The sequence below is a fragment of the Amphiura filiformis genome, chromosome 14, assembly GCF_039555335.1.
Source record: "Amphiura filiformis chromosome 14, Afil_fr2py, whole genome shotgun sequence".
In the NCBI taxonomy this organism is placed as follows: domain Eukaryota; kingdom Metazoa; phylum Echinodermata; class Ophiuroidea; order Amphilepidida; family Amphiuridae; genus Amphiura; species Amphiura filiformis.
This window is the reverse complement of record NC_092641.1, coordinates 11,070,949-11,089,343: the sequence shown is the minus strand read 5'-3', so window position 1 is coordinate 11,089,343 and position 18,395 is coordinate 11,070,949. Positions and strand designations below refer to the sequence as shown.

Here is an 18,395-nt window from a genome sequence, read left to right as displayed (position 1 = left end):
TTCCAAAACGGCGTTTGGTGATAGACCTATGAATAAGGGACGAAGTGGTCTTCATTTCTGATCGGTCAGATGTGGTGTAAAAGATTTGGACTTGAAATACTACTTGTATTTCATACCTTCTCGAATTTCCATCGCGTTATTGACAGCAAGTCCTAATTTCGATATTGCTATTGTAAAAAGTCATTCCCTTCTCAAATTAGCAGACTTTCAATAAAAAAACATATCTCTGGTGCCTAATGGAAATACCAGTCCGCGATTACGGGTGCAGAGGTCAGTGGTCTCAGCTCTTATAGCGGGCGCACTTTCAAGCTTGGTACTCGCATTGAACAGACAAAGTTCGCATACTGAATGGCGGCTTTATTTGTCAACCGTAATTAACCTGATCAAGGGGTCGAACATGAATATTCATAACCGATCAATAACTGGACTCATTTTCTACCAAGCAAACCAGCGGGATTTGTCATTGCTTTGCGTGTTTAATAGAACAACCGTGAGTTTAGTGTCACCCCCTTGTCAGTGCTTAATTCTTTGACATGCGCATACAAGCTGCTTGATGCCTGATCACTCTGATAAAACGGTGTTGACAAGTTGTTTTACATCAATGTTGTGTAGAAGACAGACACAATTTGTTTAAATTCAAGTAGCTAACGTGACGGACAAGGTAAGGGAGTAAGTGCATGTGAAGTGACGCGATCACGAAAACGACGATTTCTTACTTTAATATGACCAGAAGGGGTTTTTTTTTTTATATTTTATTGATAACAGCAACGTAAACAGTCTACTCCGTGATCCATAATTTTGTTGAATTTCCACACACTGGGAATATTCAGAATCTTATTGCCTGATGACGATTCATTTATCTTGCTTGACCACCTCAAATTAGAAGAGGATTGTGTGAGTCTAGATATCTATGAAAAAATATTTCCCAAAGTCTCAGTTGATTCTTAGCATGATTATGTATATTACATTGATCATAACCACGGTGCTGTATTTTCGTCCTGTTATCTGAACATCATAACACAAATTTGAGTGATTTTTTCTGAACGAATCAATCTGTAAGAATGTGTTTGCACACATATATTATTAAGTAACAGTAGATTCCGGCAGTATAAGAAAAGTCAGGGATGAGGCTATTGATGCCAAAATGCCCCTTTAAGACAATCTATCGAAACTGCAAACGCTATAGAAATGTAGATAGGTTAATCCTTCTCAACTACCTTAGACTTACTATTTTTCTTTCTATTTTTGAGTTTGTAAATATCACACAGACAAAGTTACTCTAGGAACTTGTTCTAACAGAATACATCAATCCATGAATGTTAAATTCTTCATATTATACTATTAACCATAATACAGGTAATAACGCAGTCAAGATGAAGATGAACCTGGTCGTCATGGTTATTGGTATTTTCATCATGTTTTCCAACTCTGTGAATTCCAAGAAAGATGATTGTATCGAAATCTGTAATGAATGCGTCGAGCTCTCAGATACACTCTCCCATTTGGGATGTACCAGGCATTGTGAGGAATTCAAGGAGAATAACAATGGCCACATTTCGTGTTCAAGATTAACAGGTAAATGATTGTATTTCGATAACACATTTTAGTTTAGCTTCTTTCCATTATCAGATATTTCATTCAACAATTATATTGGAAGACTTCTACTCATCTCCGATCTTGCTGAAATTATTGATGTTTATTCCTTTTGCTGATAATAAAATTCGAAATTTGTAGCGATATCTTGTAAGAGAAATAGACAAGTTTGGAAAGTTGCCTGGTTTGAAGATTAATTTGGAGAAAACGAAATTGATGAAGTAAGGAAATCTTAGAAACTGTAATGAATTTGTTTATGGCCATGATGCAGTCATGTCTACAGTAGAATTCACCACGACCTTTGCAGGACTTAAACCCCATTAAAAGCTATTAAACCAAGATAACACTCATTGAAAACAGCTCAACTGATTAAATAAGATCTTCTCTGCTTGTACACATGTTTCTGTTTTACCTGTGCGGTATCGCAATGAGCTGGTATTATATTTTCAGTTGGGTAACCGATTATAAAGGAAACGCAAGGTAACAATGGTATGTGGGCCTTTGTTCACGAAATGAGACAATAGTCTGCTTATTGTTAACCAGCATTCTTGAAAATGAGCAACATAGTGATTTTTGACTTAACGCGGTTTGGAAATAATTTCTTCATATTTTTTGGTGTTACCCGTCGTTTACATATCCTTCCTAAAACACAAAAGTGCGAATACTTCCAAACACCTAAATTAGCTAAAAATTTAGGACATGTTACAAAACTATATTTTCTAGAATTTCAGAGAATACTTTAAATGTAGCTTGTACCGTTTTTTCTGGTATCCTTCAGAATTGAGCGGTCCGTTACCAATATTTTCGGTCAAATCTCCATTCAATTAACACGGGGAGTTGGCTAGCTATGCCTTGCCCTCATTCATATTTTACCAAAGTGCGAATATTTCTGAACATCTAACCTAGCTGTAATTTTAGGTCATGTTAGAGAAATATATTTGCTAGGAGTTTGGAGAATACTTTTAATATTGGCCGGTTATTTTTCACACAGTGATTTTAACTAGGCAAATGCCTATACTTCTAACATACACTATTTGTAAAGGTCGCGCGTCAATGGTGAGAGCACTGTGTATTGTGTATAGGAAAACGGACAGTAACTGCAGTATGCATTAAAGCAACCAAGGAACCTGTTAAAATATTGGGCTTATTTGTTGGTTATGATAGTAAATATAATATTATAATAATAAACAAGACTCACGAAATTAAAGGACAAATTTGATATTGGAGACAAAGAGATCTAACACATAGAGGAAAAGTCTAATTAGTAAAAAGTATTGGTATTTCGCAAATGACTTATTTAATGTGCATGGAAATGTAAATGTGTTATCTGATGTTCAAAAGATACTCTATTACTTCTTATGGAAAACCAGAAAAAATCAAACGCTCTGTTTTAATCGCACTAAAAGAAAACGGGGGAATAGAGATGATGAATGTATTCAGTCAGTCCCGAGGTCGATCTATAATGAAGTCACTCGACCATTTCTGTTATCTCAATCTCATTTGTTGCCAGCGTTCATACCCGACTTTTATTTGCTCGAGTACTCACAAGATCGACAACCAAATTCATGTTTTTGTTGTATTGTACAAAATGATATAAAATTTGTTTCAGATATACGTAGATAGATGAGTAGTTTCTAATCACATATACATGTGTCCACTCATTTCTACCATTTCCCCCATCTAACCGCATAAATTAGCAATATACAAAATTTAATTTTTTAAGGAATCGAACAGATTCTGCTTACGTTTATGTACCCCTGCTTGTTTTAATAATTATTTTAATTTTTTTATGCTCAAGTAATTTAGGTTTGCAATGATTAAGAAAGAAAGAACAGTTTACCAACCCAAAGTGTTACAATTATACAAGACAACAAATAAACTCAAATCTCGACCGGCACACAACCCAACTTGAAAAAAGCAAGGGAATGTGCCGGCATGGGATTTGGACCCACGACCTTCCGATCTCTAGACGGACACTCTATCTATTAGGCTATCATCTCCCACTGAAAAACGGTGGTTAAAACTGGGTCTAATGCGCTATTTTTTGGTTTGCTCACGCGGTACCTGACTTAGCATCGATCCCCATAGGCAACATGCCATGTTTCCGCGGTATGGATAATATTAATAACCGTACAAGTTTATATACCAGTTAGCTGAGACTGCTATGAAACTATGGTTGAGTGGTATAGCTCTTTTTATGCTGCCTTAAAGACCCATTCATTGATTAAAAAATTAAAATTGTTTGTAAATTGCTTAAAAGTGAAGGATAAGTCATTCAAATTGTCATTTGGTATTTTTGAAATGACAAATTTGGCAAAAAACGAATAAAACAGCAGTACTGAAGTAAACACAGCCAAAAAAGAAAGTCTCCAGTAGTTCCATCCCAATTTAATCAGATTCTGATGAGTTTATGGCAAAATAATTTATATAATAATATTCTATACACTCTCCTTCGAAGATTGATACCAAATTTGATATCAAAAGTTTAATCATCGTGAGCATGGGAACCTTTCTTTGGAAATTCGTGCAATTTTAAAAATGACATAGGGAGTTGTATCACGCGGCGGAGCTAGCGTGTGTGCCAAAAATTACGTCGCCTGAATAGGCCGGCAGGTTAATCGATAAAGTGTGACTGTTTGTGACTGCGGGAATTTCAAATGGGTTATAACATGTCGGGTTGTATGTGTAGCTGTTGCACACATTTCGGCGTTGTTGTAAAGTTCTTTACCGGGAGATTTATTGAGTTCAAGTTCTAAACAGTTTGCGCAGACTTCAAAATAAGTAATGAGACAAAAAAATTTCAATACGTTTTCTTGTAAGCATCATCAACATAAAATATAAAATTATCAGCATTCACACAACATTATCTGCAATGGCTTCTTTTACGACAAAATAAAAAAAGTATTTTTTACATCTACACATCTACACGCATCTGAGAGGTCTAAATTCATTGTCATTAAAGGTTTACCCATGCATGTCAAAATGCAAATCAAATACCCCGCTCTTTTAATTGTGCGCAGGCAAGCATGGCAAGTGTACAATGATTCCTGTACGGGTTGCTTCGGGCCACATAATACGCTGATACCATGCATTGACTTTTGCGTGGTCAATTCGTAATTTGTCATTTTTAAAATTGCACGAATTTCCAAACAACGGTTCTTTTGCTCATGATGATTAAACTTTTGATATCAAATTTGGTATCAATCTTCGAAGGAAAGTGTATAGAAAATTATTATATAAATTATTTTGCCATAAACTCATCAGAATCTGATTAAATGGGGATGGAACTACTGGAGACTTTCTTTTTTGGCTGTGTTGAAGCCCCATTCAAATACATGTAGCTAATTTGGATACTGTCAGTATCTAAATTACAGATTCGTGTAAAATGTCTTATTTTGTCTTAAATACACGGCTTTCGGCTGAACCACTCGCAGGCTATATTAGCACATTTAATTAAGAGCTGAGAGCATAATATTTGCTATAGGCTAATCTTTTAATTCATTGATAACTAATGATAGTTATTAGCCACAAAATGGAAAGGGAAATAGTGTCCTGTCCGTAATGCAAATGCGATATCATATGATTCATATCCAGTAAGTTCCATGTACGACAATACTTGTTTTCAATAGAAAATTTCACTTAAGGGTGATCTAAACTAGAGTGGCAAGTTTTCCGTATCACGGAAAAACGGACAAATTCACGGAATTTAAGAAAAAAACGGAAAACACGGAAATTCGCGGAATACGTTGTTTTTTCCCTGAGAAAAATAAAAATGAAGAAAAAATAATGAGATGTTCTATAGAACATCTCATTATTTTTTCTTCATTTCATAGGTTGAAATAATGAAAACGAAGTCCGTCTTCAAAGATATCAGGCTTAAAACAACTAAAAAGATAATGCAAGTAACTTCTTTTTACCCCGAATGCGAACACGGAATTGAAATTAAATCACGGAATTTAGTATTTTAAAACCACGCACGGAAAATCCAGGAAAACTTGCCACTCTAATCTAAACCCATGAATTATGGAAACTTTGGGGTGTCATAACTGCTAAATTGTTAGTCAAAAGAATATAAAATTAAACATGTTTAGAATGGCAAAGCCTTGATTAATTCATCTGTGAGGACAAATTTGGGCCAAAATGCTCATTTGTGATTTTTTACGGTCAACGTAACAAAAAAAATTCGTGGGCCAAATTTTTTTTTTCATTAATTCTTAAAAACTAGATTAAAAAAAACCGAACCGGTTAAAATGCTTCTATTTTCAATGTTGAGCTATATTTTGCATGATTTTAACTTGCGACATTATTTCACTGAAACTTAATTAAGCTATAGGTAACAGGTTACCACAACCACACTACAGCAAAACAAAAATTGTATTTCTTGTCACCTATACCACCATATTAGGTAGTTTTAGTAAGCTTCACTTTTGTGATTTTGGTAACTATTTTATATTTGTCCAATCCACTTCAACTAGGCAATCTAAATTGTACTCACCATTTACATCCCAGGGTATTTTAGTATATCCACCTCACACCTTATATATCCAGTAAAAGACAAAATATCAAAATTGATGCCTCATTATGATATCACAGAATATCACATGTATTCAAAATGGATGCCTAAATTTGACCTGAACCAAGTGACCTACAAACCTGACCTATGATGACCTATAGCCTTTTTAAATCTCTTTTCCTAACAACACATTATAGAAGGTACATAGTATTAAATTGGCTATGCTTCTATTGTGGAAGAGCTTATTTAATTTATTCAGTGTTATTTAGCATGCATCGCTGAATACATTTTCTATAGATAGTATAACAAATGATTTAATGTATTCTATTCATGTACTCTACTTGAATAGAATAAATCATGGTTTGTTATGAAACACACATCTGAGTTACTAGGATACAGTAAACAAAAAATATATAGGGCCAAAGTGATTTACTAAAATGGTTTAAAAGCACTTTGTATGTAGAGATATTTTATAAGTTCAGGACATAAGGTGATGAACATATTTATGTACTTCATAAATTTGCAACAAAAAAAGAAGAGGGGTACTAATGAAAATCATGGTATTACACCCCCTTAAGACTACCCTTAAAATGAACAAAATGATCACCAAAATAATCAGAGTTATACTGTAATTATTTTGTAGAATACATTCACCTACTGTGGAGTCTCTTGTTACATGACACAATATCATATTTGCGGATCTTTAAACACACAACCCAGCAAACACAAAAACGTTTTAAAAACGTTTTAAATAAGTTATATTTTGGCTTTTGGTTTAGGTAAAAACGTTTTAATAACATTAAAATGTCGGGTTATATAAAGGTCATGATAACGTTTTAAAACGTTTTGTATGAAAACACACTACAGCAATATTTTAAAATGTTTTCAAACAATGTTATTGTAAACTATTTTTGCCAAATATTGTGTCAATACTTAAATAACATTATGTTAAAATATTTGAACTCAGCAAACACAGAAATGTTCTTAAAATGTTTTTTTCAAAACCTTTTAATAACATTTAAATGTCGGGTTATATAAAGGTCATGAAAGCGTTTTTAAAACGTTATTGAAAATATTTTGGGCAAACATTTTTCGCAAAATATTTTTTCAACCCCAAAATAACATTCTGTTTAGAATGTTTCGTATCAAGATTTCAAGAATGTTTTTGGAATGTTATTAAAACGTTTTATACCCTTTGTATAACCCGACATTTAAACGTTTTCTGTAAAACATTTTTGTTTGCTGAGCAGTAGATTATCAAAAAAAGTTTTTTAAGGTTATGAAACCGTTTTATACTCTTAATATACCCTTTATATAACCCGACATTTAAACGTTTTCTGACAACCTTTTATAACCTTTTGCGAATAATGTCGTAAACGTTTTGTGTTTGCTGGGAAATTGTATAAATCTTGAATAATGATTCGAATTAATCATTCTTGTTTTTTTGTCAGAACTAGACCATGGCAGTCCCCACCTTGAAGACGAGATCAAACAAATTAACGCGAAAAAATCAAAATTGATTGCAGCCGGTGATATTGATGCCATCATTCAAGAGATATACGCGGACGATTGTATTTATATGATTAAAGGACAAGCTCCTGGATTTGGTAAAGCAGGTAAGCGTTAAAATTATTTGACTCCTCAATTTTGGCAAACAAGATCGTAATCCCGGGGGGTACTCAGTACAAATGACCATACGGGGACGTGCCGCAAATATGGGTAGCATTTTTAGCCTTTTGGTATATCAATGACCCCTTTTTCAAAGCCTATTTTGGTATATAAATGGGTCCTTTTTTCAAAATTTTCTAATTTTTTTCGGAAAATAGCCCAATTTTTCCTTAATCTAGCTAAAATTTTCAAAATTTTCCCAAAATGTTGGGAAAATTTTCAAAAACTAAGACAATTTGGGTTAAATTCGGCCGAAAATTTTAACTTTTGGTATATAAATGGGTCCAAATTTCTTGAAAAATTGGTATATTTATGGGTCCACTTTCAAATTCTCAGCGGCACGTCCCTACCAAAACCAAACTTGAGTACCCCCCCGGGATCGTAATCCCGGGATTGAAATGCACACATTGAATTACAAACCGGAATACTAGTAAACCTCTCACTAAATGCTACTACTAAAGAGCTTGCGATTTCCAAAACTACGCCTCACATGGACTACACCAGGTTAATAATTCTTTTAGTACGGTCTGGAAAACTAAACAATAGAAATACGCCTAGCAAATCACGTGGTTGCCAGTGACGTCATTGAAATTGACTCTGATTTAGATCCGAAACTGAGGAACGATAATTGATCTGAGCATGCGCAAATGTTAAAATAGAACATTTCGATGTGCGTACCAAACAACCGAGTGTCAAATTTGAGGGAAAGGTAAGGAAAATACGACGTACGTCAGTTTTGTGTACAAAATTCATACCTTCGACCTTTGATGCCTAGATTTCGACTCTGGGTAGAAAAGTATGAAAATATCGCGGGGTTTTTTTTTGGTCTCATTAAAAAGCTTTTGCTTGACGTGTACATGAACGTGTGTGTTGAAGGACTACGGTAAGCTTACACCGGCGCTTTGAATTCCCAGCCGGCGATGTGAAATCACATGCTGAGATAGATCGTTTTCAACAGATTTACCACATTCGCCTTGCTATAAGCATTGAATCTGTTGACCTAATGAGAAAAAGTGTTTTAGGGGGAAGTGTTAGCTTTCGTTCGATATAATAAAAATTCTGATTGGATGACAAAAACCAATCACAGATTTCTATTTTCCACTAGATTACACACAGCTCTTATGATGCTATGCATTCAACCGTGTAGTAAAACACAGTCTGCATAGAGTCTAGACTCGCTGTGCTTGGAAATTTCTATGTGATCGGATGTATCGAGGTGGAAACTGAAACTGTGCGTAGATGCATTCATAAGAGAATCGTTTTTGTAGTCAAACCTTTTTATATGGGGGGTATTAACGTTTGGACAGTATTTTTGTGGGACATGAGAGCACATAATTATGACATATCGAATTGTATTCTGAATACGAAGATCCTTCTGATATCAAATAATTTTGATTTTTTGAAATTCGCGATATTATACACATTTTATGACAAATAATTAAACATTGATATTTTTGATATTTAACAGTCCTCGAAGTAATTTATATAAATCAAATGGTATGTACTTAAAGTGTGTGCAGCTGTGATGAAAAGCCGACGATCAGTTAAAAAATTTGACCTTTTGTATTGGAGATATGGATTTTTTTTCCAAAAACACCAAAGAAAATAGGTCTTTTTGGGAAAAAATGTTTATCTTTAATATGATTTATTTTGGGGGTGCCGAACATTTCTTTCTGCAACCATAATAGGCAGGTGCAACCATTATGAGCTGCCTTCCAAGGTTAGAGTTAGTGTTAGTGAAACGTGCGCTTGGACAGATTAATAAAGTGTACCTGATCCCCCGGCCTGATCCCCTTGAAAAATTGGGTATTTTTGGACTTTTTTGAATACCGTTTCACGAACTACGAATAGTAAAAATTGGACCTTTGAGGATTTTGGAAAGGTTTGGGAAGATAGTATCTCAAATCCTACCAGGACGAAACTCACGTTGGTTAAGTTTGGTAAGGTAAGCGTGAGGTATGTCCCATTTTTAAAAGAACAGCGAATCATTTATCATGATATGTGTTTCTACAGATATGGAGCTGGTTTGGTATGATTGGTTCGAAAGCAATCCTGGAATTGATCTTATAGAGTACACCCCTAGTGCATTCGGTGAACATAGTGGAAGGGTTTGGGAAGATGGTGTCGGAACTGCCTACAAGGATGATGTCCTCGTTGGTTCGTTTCAGTAAGTTTGAGCAGAAAGTAGATCAATATTCTTGAGAGAGCACTCAATTCAAGGTTGTACTTTAACAACGTAAACCTATGACGAATTTTGGTGGTTTGCGATTGAAGAAATGTTCACGCTATCGACCGATTACATAATTGTTATGAATTATTTGTTAGGTTGTTCAATGCAATCGCCTGGATCCATTTTGTAATAATATTAAAGTACCCACAAAAACCCTCAAATTACCCCCACATGATCGTACAGGTGGCAAAAACTAATTTGATTCCAATAACACTTTCAAAAATGTCAAATTATGCGTCTGGCACCACGGATCTCAGTAATGTAATGTTTGTGGATGTACGACCGTTAGTTAAGAACTTGCCTAAAATGCCTAAGGCTGATTTGGTTGTTGTGTATAGGTCAAAAGTCAAAGTTGGTCTAATTTTCGTAAAAGTTAAGGCAAACTGTTCATCTACTTAACAGTTTCTGAAAAAGAATAGTTTGTACTATCTGCGCTGTCTAGTTAGCATGTTACACAGCAACGAGTTAAAAGATATGTATAGGATTCCATCGAAATCGGATTCAATGACATTTGTATTTATTAATCATCATCTGACCTTCACACGCAGATAGTAAAAAAACTATTCCACTACAACATGCAAATTGACCTTGGACCTGTTGAGTCACATACGTTCTGTGTGTAAGTATGTTACATTTTGGTAATTCTTAGGCCCAGACGAATTATTTGACATGTAGGGGTTTCGATGGGTCTTTTTTAGGGTCACGTGGCAGACAAAATAATTCCCAAATTAATATAAAATAATTGGGTTGCCAGCTTTTACGCGAACTTGCACATATTTCCAAGTTTCGGCTCGTAAATTTTAGCTGCAATTGCGTTACACAATATTGGACATCCAATAGGTGAATGTCATGCGTTATCCTAGTGCACAGTATTTTGGGTGGGTTGTTTATTATTATTATCATTATTACAACATATTCACAGCCTAAAATGTGTAATTTTGGTGTTAAAATGCGTATGCGCAAACATGATTCTTATATAAAAATGTCTACACTTGGCATTTTAATAAAATGCGCACATGCTGAATTTTATATATTCAGCAGCGCCCTCTGTTGTTTGTAAATAGATCGGTAGCTATAAAACAATAATATTTGAAACCATAGAATATGGAAACCATTATTTTTATTAGTTAAAAATGGAAGTGTGGTATGGGGCCATAGACTGTAAAAAGATTACAGTCTATGATGGGGCCTTGGCCGGCAAGGCCCGTAGAGCTGGCACAGTAAATGCTAGCGGGCAGAGAGTAGATATTCTTGAGAGGGCACTCTATTCACGTGGTTTCTTTTCCAACGCTAAAAGATCACGAATTTTGGTGGTTTGCAAATGAAAAGTGTCCGCACTATCGATTGATTACGTAACTGTTGTGAATAATTTATTAGGTTTTTCAATGCAATCGTCTCGACCCATTAATACATATTATCTGTATTATCAAAGTACTTGGAATACGCTGGCGAAGTTACGTAATGATTAACTACCATAGCAATAGGTGAAAACAATTTTGAACATATCGCGCTGCACTACAAGCAGATTGAACTAATCACCTGTGTATGTCTGCAATCATAGATTGAACACAATACTGGTCTTTTCAAAGATACTAATCTTACAGGTGCAAGTGATCAGCATGATATGGTTCAATGCAGAGGAACCGCGTGAAAGTATCAGTGCAGCGCGGTATATTCAAAAATTGTTTTCACCTATTGCTATGGTAGTTAATCCGATTATTACGTAACTTCGCCAGCGTATAGCAATCCGGTGAATTCAATGAACTACGCCCTAATACCGATGGAGTTTCAATGGCGGTTTTCTCTCCATACACAGATGAACAAATACAATAGGAGAAGGTCAACACATATGACCTACTACATGACATGTTATATGAGATGTACAACAACCTGAATATCATAAAGATCAGTGTTCGTTTGTGCATATGAACTGCATATTTACAATACTAAATATTACTCGTTATATATTATGACAAATATTGGTATTATGACAACACGGTATATACATTATATATAAAACGACTAATAGATCCCCCTTTTAATGGCGTCAGGTCATTGGTTCATCATATCCCGTATGTTTCTTAAAATCCATTCATATTAAGACAAATTTCTGTGCCCATATAGGTGCACAGGTAGGTCCGTGTTTTTTTAATTTTCATTTCTTTTTAATGAAAGAATTAAGGTTTTCCACTGCACGGGGCCACAAGGGTGATACTAATTTTAATGCTATATTTTCAAAACGAATACGTGTTCCCGGTTGGCTCTATAGCGAATTCACAGAAACGGTATTTCTAGTACAATGCAGCGTCGGACTCTAGCTGAGAGCATGGAAGAAAGAGATAAGAAGGAACCACAACGAACGCATTCACTTTGTCCACTCCCTTTACCGACATTTAGTTGACATTGTTATTCATGAGGATTTACTTTGATCAATACCCCGCGTTAAATAGGTGATTGGTATTGTATTCCATGTATTTGCATGTCTTCTGGAGCGTGTGTGAAGGATGATTTGAACTAATGACCTTCCGTGCAAGCACCCTATAGGATTTTCTCTGGTGACGTGATCATCGGTCATTGATGGCCTACATCTTTTTCTTCCATTTTGCCCAATTTTTCCGAACTCTGATGACTTTTTTCTCAGAGTTGGCAGTCTTTGGCACTGAAACGAGTTAGCTAGTTACGATTATACACATATAAACTATTAAATTAAACAGGTTTTATGTACCGGACTCAACCGGAACATTGTGCATTATTTAAGAACATTTTACATCTATTTTCATCGAAAAAGTCACCAAAATCTTACCTTATTTGCTAAAGATGAAACTCAGCAAAAAAACGGCCGATTTTGATTACCTTTTCGATGTTTTATAGGACATTTTCTACACAACACGATCAAGAAAACAGTTTGACTGTAGATCCCAAAACAAAGCTACTATACATGTTCAGAGCATCAGTGAAATTCCATAATCTTACTTCTGGGTAGCGTTTGTTTGTTCGTGGATGGGTTTGTTATAAATTTTTCCAGTAATGATTTCGCCAAGCATCGATCGCGGTAAATGGATCATACATGAAAGGAAGTACCATTGATAGCTTTTCTTTTCATGCGTCAATAGATAAGCGGATAAAAACTTGGCCGATCGAAGTCGTTGTGGTTCCTTCTCATCTCTTTCTTCCATGCTGAGAGCGTAGCCTAAGTCATTATAGACTCCAAGAAGGGCTCTCCATACACAAATGAACAAACACAAAGGAGGGTAGTCTCCTCCGTGACCAGCTTGATTTCGATGGAGCGGAACCAAATTGGCTGCGGAGGAGACGGGTCATTTTGCTATGCAAATGAGGTAGTGTCGGTGCCCTGTAGTGGGCAACTCAACCCAAACCTCCTCGTGGCAGTGGCGTAGATTTCTTTTTGACATTGTGGGGGCCGGGGGGATGGATTTGGAAAAAATTCTTCAAGTATAGGTAATCCAGCACCTTTTAGCGACAAAATTGCTATTTTTAAGCTAAGCTGATGAAATATGTTGTAAACGTAGAATAAATGCGCGCAACGCGCGAAAATTTGCACTTTTGGGGCTAAAATGGGCAAATATGAGGTTAATTTGGTCACAAGAAACCCATTATCAGGTGTCAACATTGAGGGGGGGATGATTGTATGGACCATCCCCCCTGGCAAAATATTGGGGGGATTTACTGGGTCCATTACTGGGTCCCGTCTGCACCAAACTGGTGTTGTTAATGCCCAATTGGGTGGATTAAATCCGCTTAAAAATCGATGATGAATTGTATTGTGTTGTAAGCTTTCATCATTCTTTTGTCTACATGTAACACGGGTGACGGAATGCAATTTACTATCCCCGCCAAGGCCACATCATTTCACATTTTAGGTGGGATAGACCTAAGGGGGACTCAGCTATGGCTTTGAGGAATGCGTGAAAATGGATTCGTCTATATACAGGAAACATGTTCAACGTGGCACCACGCCGTCTGGACAATGGAAATAATGACGGTGCAGTGAAGCATAAAACGTATTGTAGTGGAACACAGCTGTCTAGAGTTTACAGGATTATGCCTAGCTAATGGTGCATATGACCGTGGTAGTCGAAAGCACCATTCAATCTACAAAAACAGAACAGAAACGGTATGGGGCTGGTTTTGGTGTCTACAGGGCGTTAAAAAAGAACCACTAACAGCGAGATTTACATATTCAACTAGTTTGCCCCGCAGGGCTACAAAGAAGCACTAACCACGAAATATGGATATCCAACTTAAACTATAAATTATCCCCCAATAGAGGGCAGGGCTTGAAGAATGAGGGAAATTATTGGGTTAAAAGTATTAAAAAGGTATGGTTATTATTATTATAGTTGGGCATAATTTACTATTAATCCTTCTTAACTGAAATCCATAATGAATAAAACCCAAAGGCCTGAAGAGTAGAATATATTTATAGTTCGCAGTCCTTGTGATATACTAAGTGTGTTTGTCTCTCTTTTTTACAGCCATATGGAAATTTACAAACGCATCAACGGCAGACTGTTCCTCTATATCGACATTGTATGGTAAAAAGTTTTGCCACGTTTTTAAATGTCTCAACGAAAACGTCGGTAAATTGTTCTCAAAAGAACGATAACCCTGCTTATAAATAAAGGGTGACTGACCCAGCAAACACAAAAACGTTTTTAATAAGTTATATTTTGGCTTTTGGTTTAGGTAAAAACGTTTTAATAACATTAAAATGTCGGGTTATATAAAGGTCATGATAACGTTTTAAAACGTTTTGTATGAAAACACAATACAACAATATTTTTAAATGTTTTCAAAAATGTTATTTTGCAAACATTTTTGCCAAATATTGTGTCAATATTTAAATAACATTATGTTAAAATGTTTGAACCCAGCAAACACAGAAATGTTCTTGAAATGTTTTTTTTTTTCAAAACCTTTTAATAACATTTAAATGTCGGGTTATATAAAGGCAATGAAAACGTTTTTAAAACGTTATTGAAAATATTTTGGGCAAACATTTTTCGCAAAATATTTTTTCAACCCCAAAATAACATTTTGTTTAGAATGTTTTGTATCAAGTTTTCAAGAATGTTTTTGGAATGTTATTAAAACGTTTTTATACCCTTTATATAACCCGACATTTAAACGTTGTCTGTAAAACATTTTTGTTTGCTGAGCATTAGATTATCAAAAAATGATTTTTAAGGTTATGAAAACGTTTTATACTCTTAATATACCCTTTATATAACCCGACATTTAAACGTTTTCTGACAACTTTTTATAACCTTTTGCGAATGATGTCGAAAACGTTTTGTGTTTACTGGGTATGACAAAGAGTTCAATTTGATTGCACATAACTATATATAAGTCGGAAGAAATGGGTGAAAATAATGAGTATAATATTTGTGTAAACAACATACTATTATTTATTGGACCCTATTATTATACTGGGAAAAAGATTAAAAGATAAAAAAAAAGCTTTAGCACTAGTCTTTTGTCACGTCGGATATCGGGGCTTTGGGTCGAATTTTTTAAAAATGTTTCCTGGTTAATAGACTGGTTATCTCAAGTTTTAAGCATTTAATCTAATATTACCCTGTTCCACATCCCGTAAAATAAAATTATAACACAATGACATAAAGTAGTCAATTCATTAGTTTACTAAAACAACGTTTAACAAACTCCCAAACTATGTATTACCCAAACAATTAGTTGTTAATCTGCATCGCTGCACATTCCTTTTAAAGAGATTTCTATTGTATTGGAATCACTATTAAAATAATGGGTTAAATAAACATGTTTTTAATTTAATTGTTGTGAGTCTCTGTGTCTTGAAACAAAGTAGTGATTTGTTTTGCGCAGTTGGTAGTAAAATAACTTGAAGTTCTTAGTTGAATGGTCATCTTCATATTCGACATGTTAGTATTATGGGTATCTTTTACATCAAATATAATTTGCAAGGTGACAGTAGTTTGACATCTTTTTAGATGTTTTTCTGCATCAATCATGTCTCATGGAGTAACCTGAGACCATTTTGGACATTCAAAAATGTTGCTCAAAAATATTCAAATTTGGACCTTCATTATTTGGCCGAATTTTGTCCTAAAAACCAATTTTTTAATACCATGTTTCAACATTTCAAAACTTTCTTCAGCTTTGGACCTTCATTATTAGGCCGAGTTTCGAGCTAAACCCCAGTTTTTTCACAATCACATGTCCTGGGGTATTTGGTATTCAGGTAGCCCGATTTGAAATGCACAGTCCCAGTGTGGAATTAGATTTAAGTCATGTCTTCCATAGGGAGTGTACGGAAAATGTTCTGAAAAGGGTAGGTCATTGTTACATTTATAAACATTGCAATAAACCATTTTGGTATGTCCCGAAAGCCTTTATGTCATTAAGTCATTACCGATCATGGAGTACCGTTACTTGAGACCATTTTTGGACATTCAAAAATGTTGTGTCGATCAAGTATCTTGGAATATTTTTACACCATTTTTGAACACTGGAAATTCAGTGACTCAAGATAAGCGGTACGTTATTTATGATAAGAAAATAACATAGCCTATATTATGAACCACTTGTCTTGAATTACTGAAATTCCAGTGAAGTAATTGGATTCCTTGCCCCTATAATATACCTTTTGTTACCAGTGTATTATTATTTTTTGAGAAAAATGCAAAAATAGTAATTTATCAAGGGGTGTAGTACCACCTTAAGGCTTTCGGGATACCAAAAAGGTGAATTTATTGAATTTTAACCTCTTATATTCTGTTGTCAAAACAAAGGTAATTTCGACAAACAAAATAATAATTTGGAGATTTCTGCAGAGAACGAGCATTTGTGCACGTAACAAAACACAGTCTGGGATCCAATGACATGCGCACGTAAACCGGGAAATAAACGATACAGAAAATATTTTTACCAATTCGCTGTCGTAGTGCACGTAACCATTGGTGACTGGTTCAAGCCTGGGCTAATGCACCTGTTCTGAATTATGATATGTCATAGGCTTTGTGTTGTGATATCAGTGTTTGGTAAGAAAAAAATAGCGAGCCAGTTGACCGAACAACGGTCAAATTCTAGCTATCAAATTAATTATTTTGGTTCTCGTCAGGATGCTTTTGGAAAAGTGATGAGGGAGGTAGACTATGGGACATAGGCATTTATCTTTCACTTCCGTAGTCCACTCTTGGGCAGAACATGAAAACATAACAAATCAAGAGTAAATATATGTCTGAATTAATATCCAAAAAGTTCCCACGTTTTACTTTACTCATTTAGGAGTTATTTGGGGTTAAAAATGTGTTTTTCGTGATTTTTTTCCATTTTTGCCCAAAAATGTCAAATATTAAAATAGCTGTAACTTTCAAAATAAATTGCGTAGAAATTTCATTTCTATTATAGATGTTACATGTCACATGGATTTCCAACACTGGTGAATAAAAATGTCACAACACAACTCTAAAATATGAAAAAATGGCAAAAACCATATTTTTGTGCTATTTTGGCCATTTTTGACCTAAAAAATTAATTTTTGCATGGGGAAAAAAATAAATATATATTTTCTTGATTTAAAAAATATGTCATTATATCAACCTAGTTATTCTGAACAAAAAGTTAATGATGGTGAATGTCTGTGACCTATAGTTTTTGATCTATGGCCCTTTCAAATTCATATATGGACTAAAATAGCATGTGTTTGTCAATTTTTCCAATATTAGGCTGAAAATGGTCCTTTTTTGTAAGTTTAACAAAATTTTCAGTGTTTGGAAAGTGGGAACTTCACATATATTATGGATATATTATAGTACTTTCATTTTAAGCTAGTTGTAGATCCAATGGTAGCTCGGTTTCCATGGCAGCAGCAATTATATTGGTCAATTTTACTAATTTCAATGCAGCAAAATCATTTTAGTCATCATTTTACTGCATTGAAAGTAGATAAAATTGCTGCTACCACAGTAGTGGGCATACTAGTGGATCTTGAAATAGCTTAACATTAAAGTACAATTACATGTTCATATTATTAAGTGAAGTTCCCACTTTCAAAAACTAACAAGTTGGTTAAAATGGCCATAAAGGACCATTTTTGGCGTAATATTGGAAATATTGAACCAAAACATGCTATTTTAGTCCATATATGAATTTGAAAGGGCCATAGATCAAAATCAAAACTATAGGTCACAGACATTCACCATCATTAACTTTTTGTTCAGAATAACTAGGTTGACATAATGACATATTTTTAAATCAATAAAATTTATATTTATTTTTCCCCATGCAAAATTACATTTTAGCTCAAAAATGGCCGAAATAGCACAAAAATATGGTTTTTGCCATTTTTTTATATTTTAGAGTTGTGCTGTGACATTTTTATTCACCAGT

At 34.7% G+C, this 18,395-nt stretch overlaps 1 protein-coding gene across 1 annotated transcript; it reads left to right on the top strand.

Moving 5' to 3' along the window:
* The first annotated feature begins 522 nt into the window (after positions 1-522).
* LOC140169689 (uncharacterized) lies at positions 523-14,926 on the top strand. The gene is made up of 5 exons (XM_072192986.1): positions 523-661; positions 1,357-1,575; positions 7,558-7,722; positions 9,788-9,941; positions 14,501-14,926. The coding sequence occupies exons 2-5, from the start codon at positions 1,374-1,376 to the stop codon at positions 14,562-14,564; spliced, it is 585 nt and encodes a 194-aa protein (XP_072049087.1). The 5' UTR covers positions 523-661; positions 1,357-1,373; the 3' UTR covers positions 14,565-14,926.
* Positions 14,927-18,395: the final 3,469 nt, after the last annotated feature.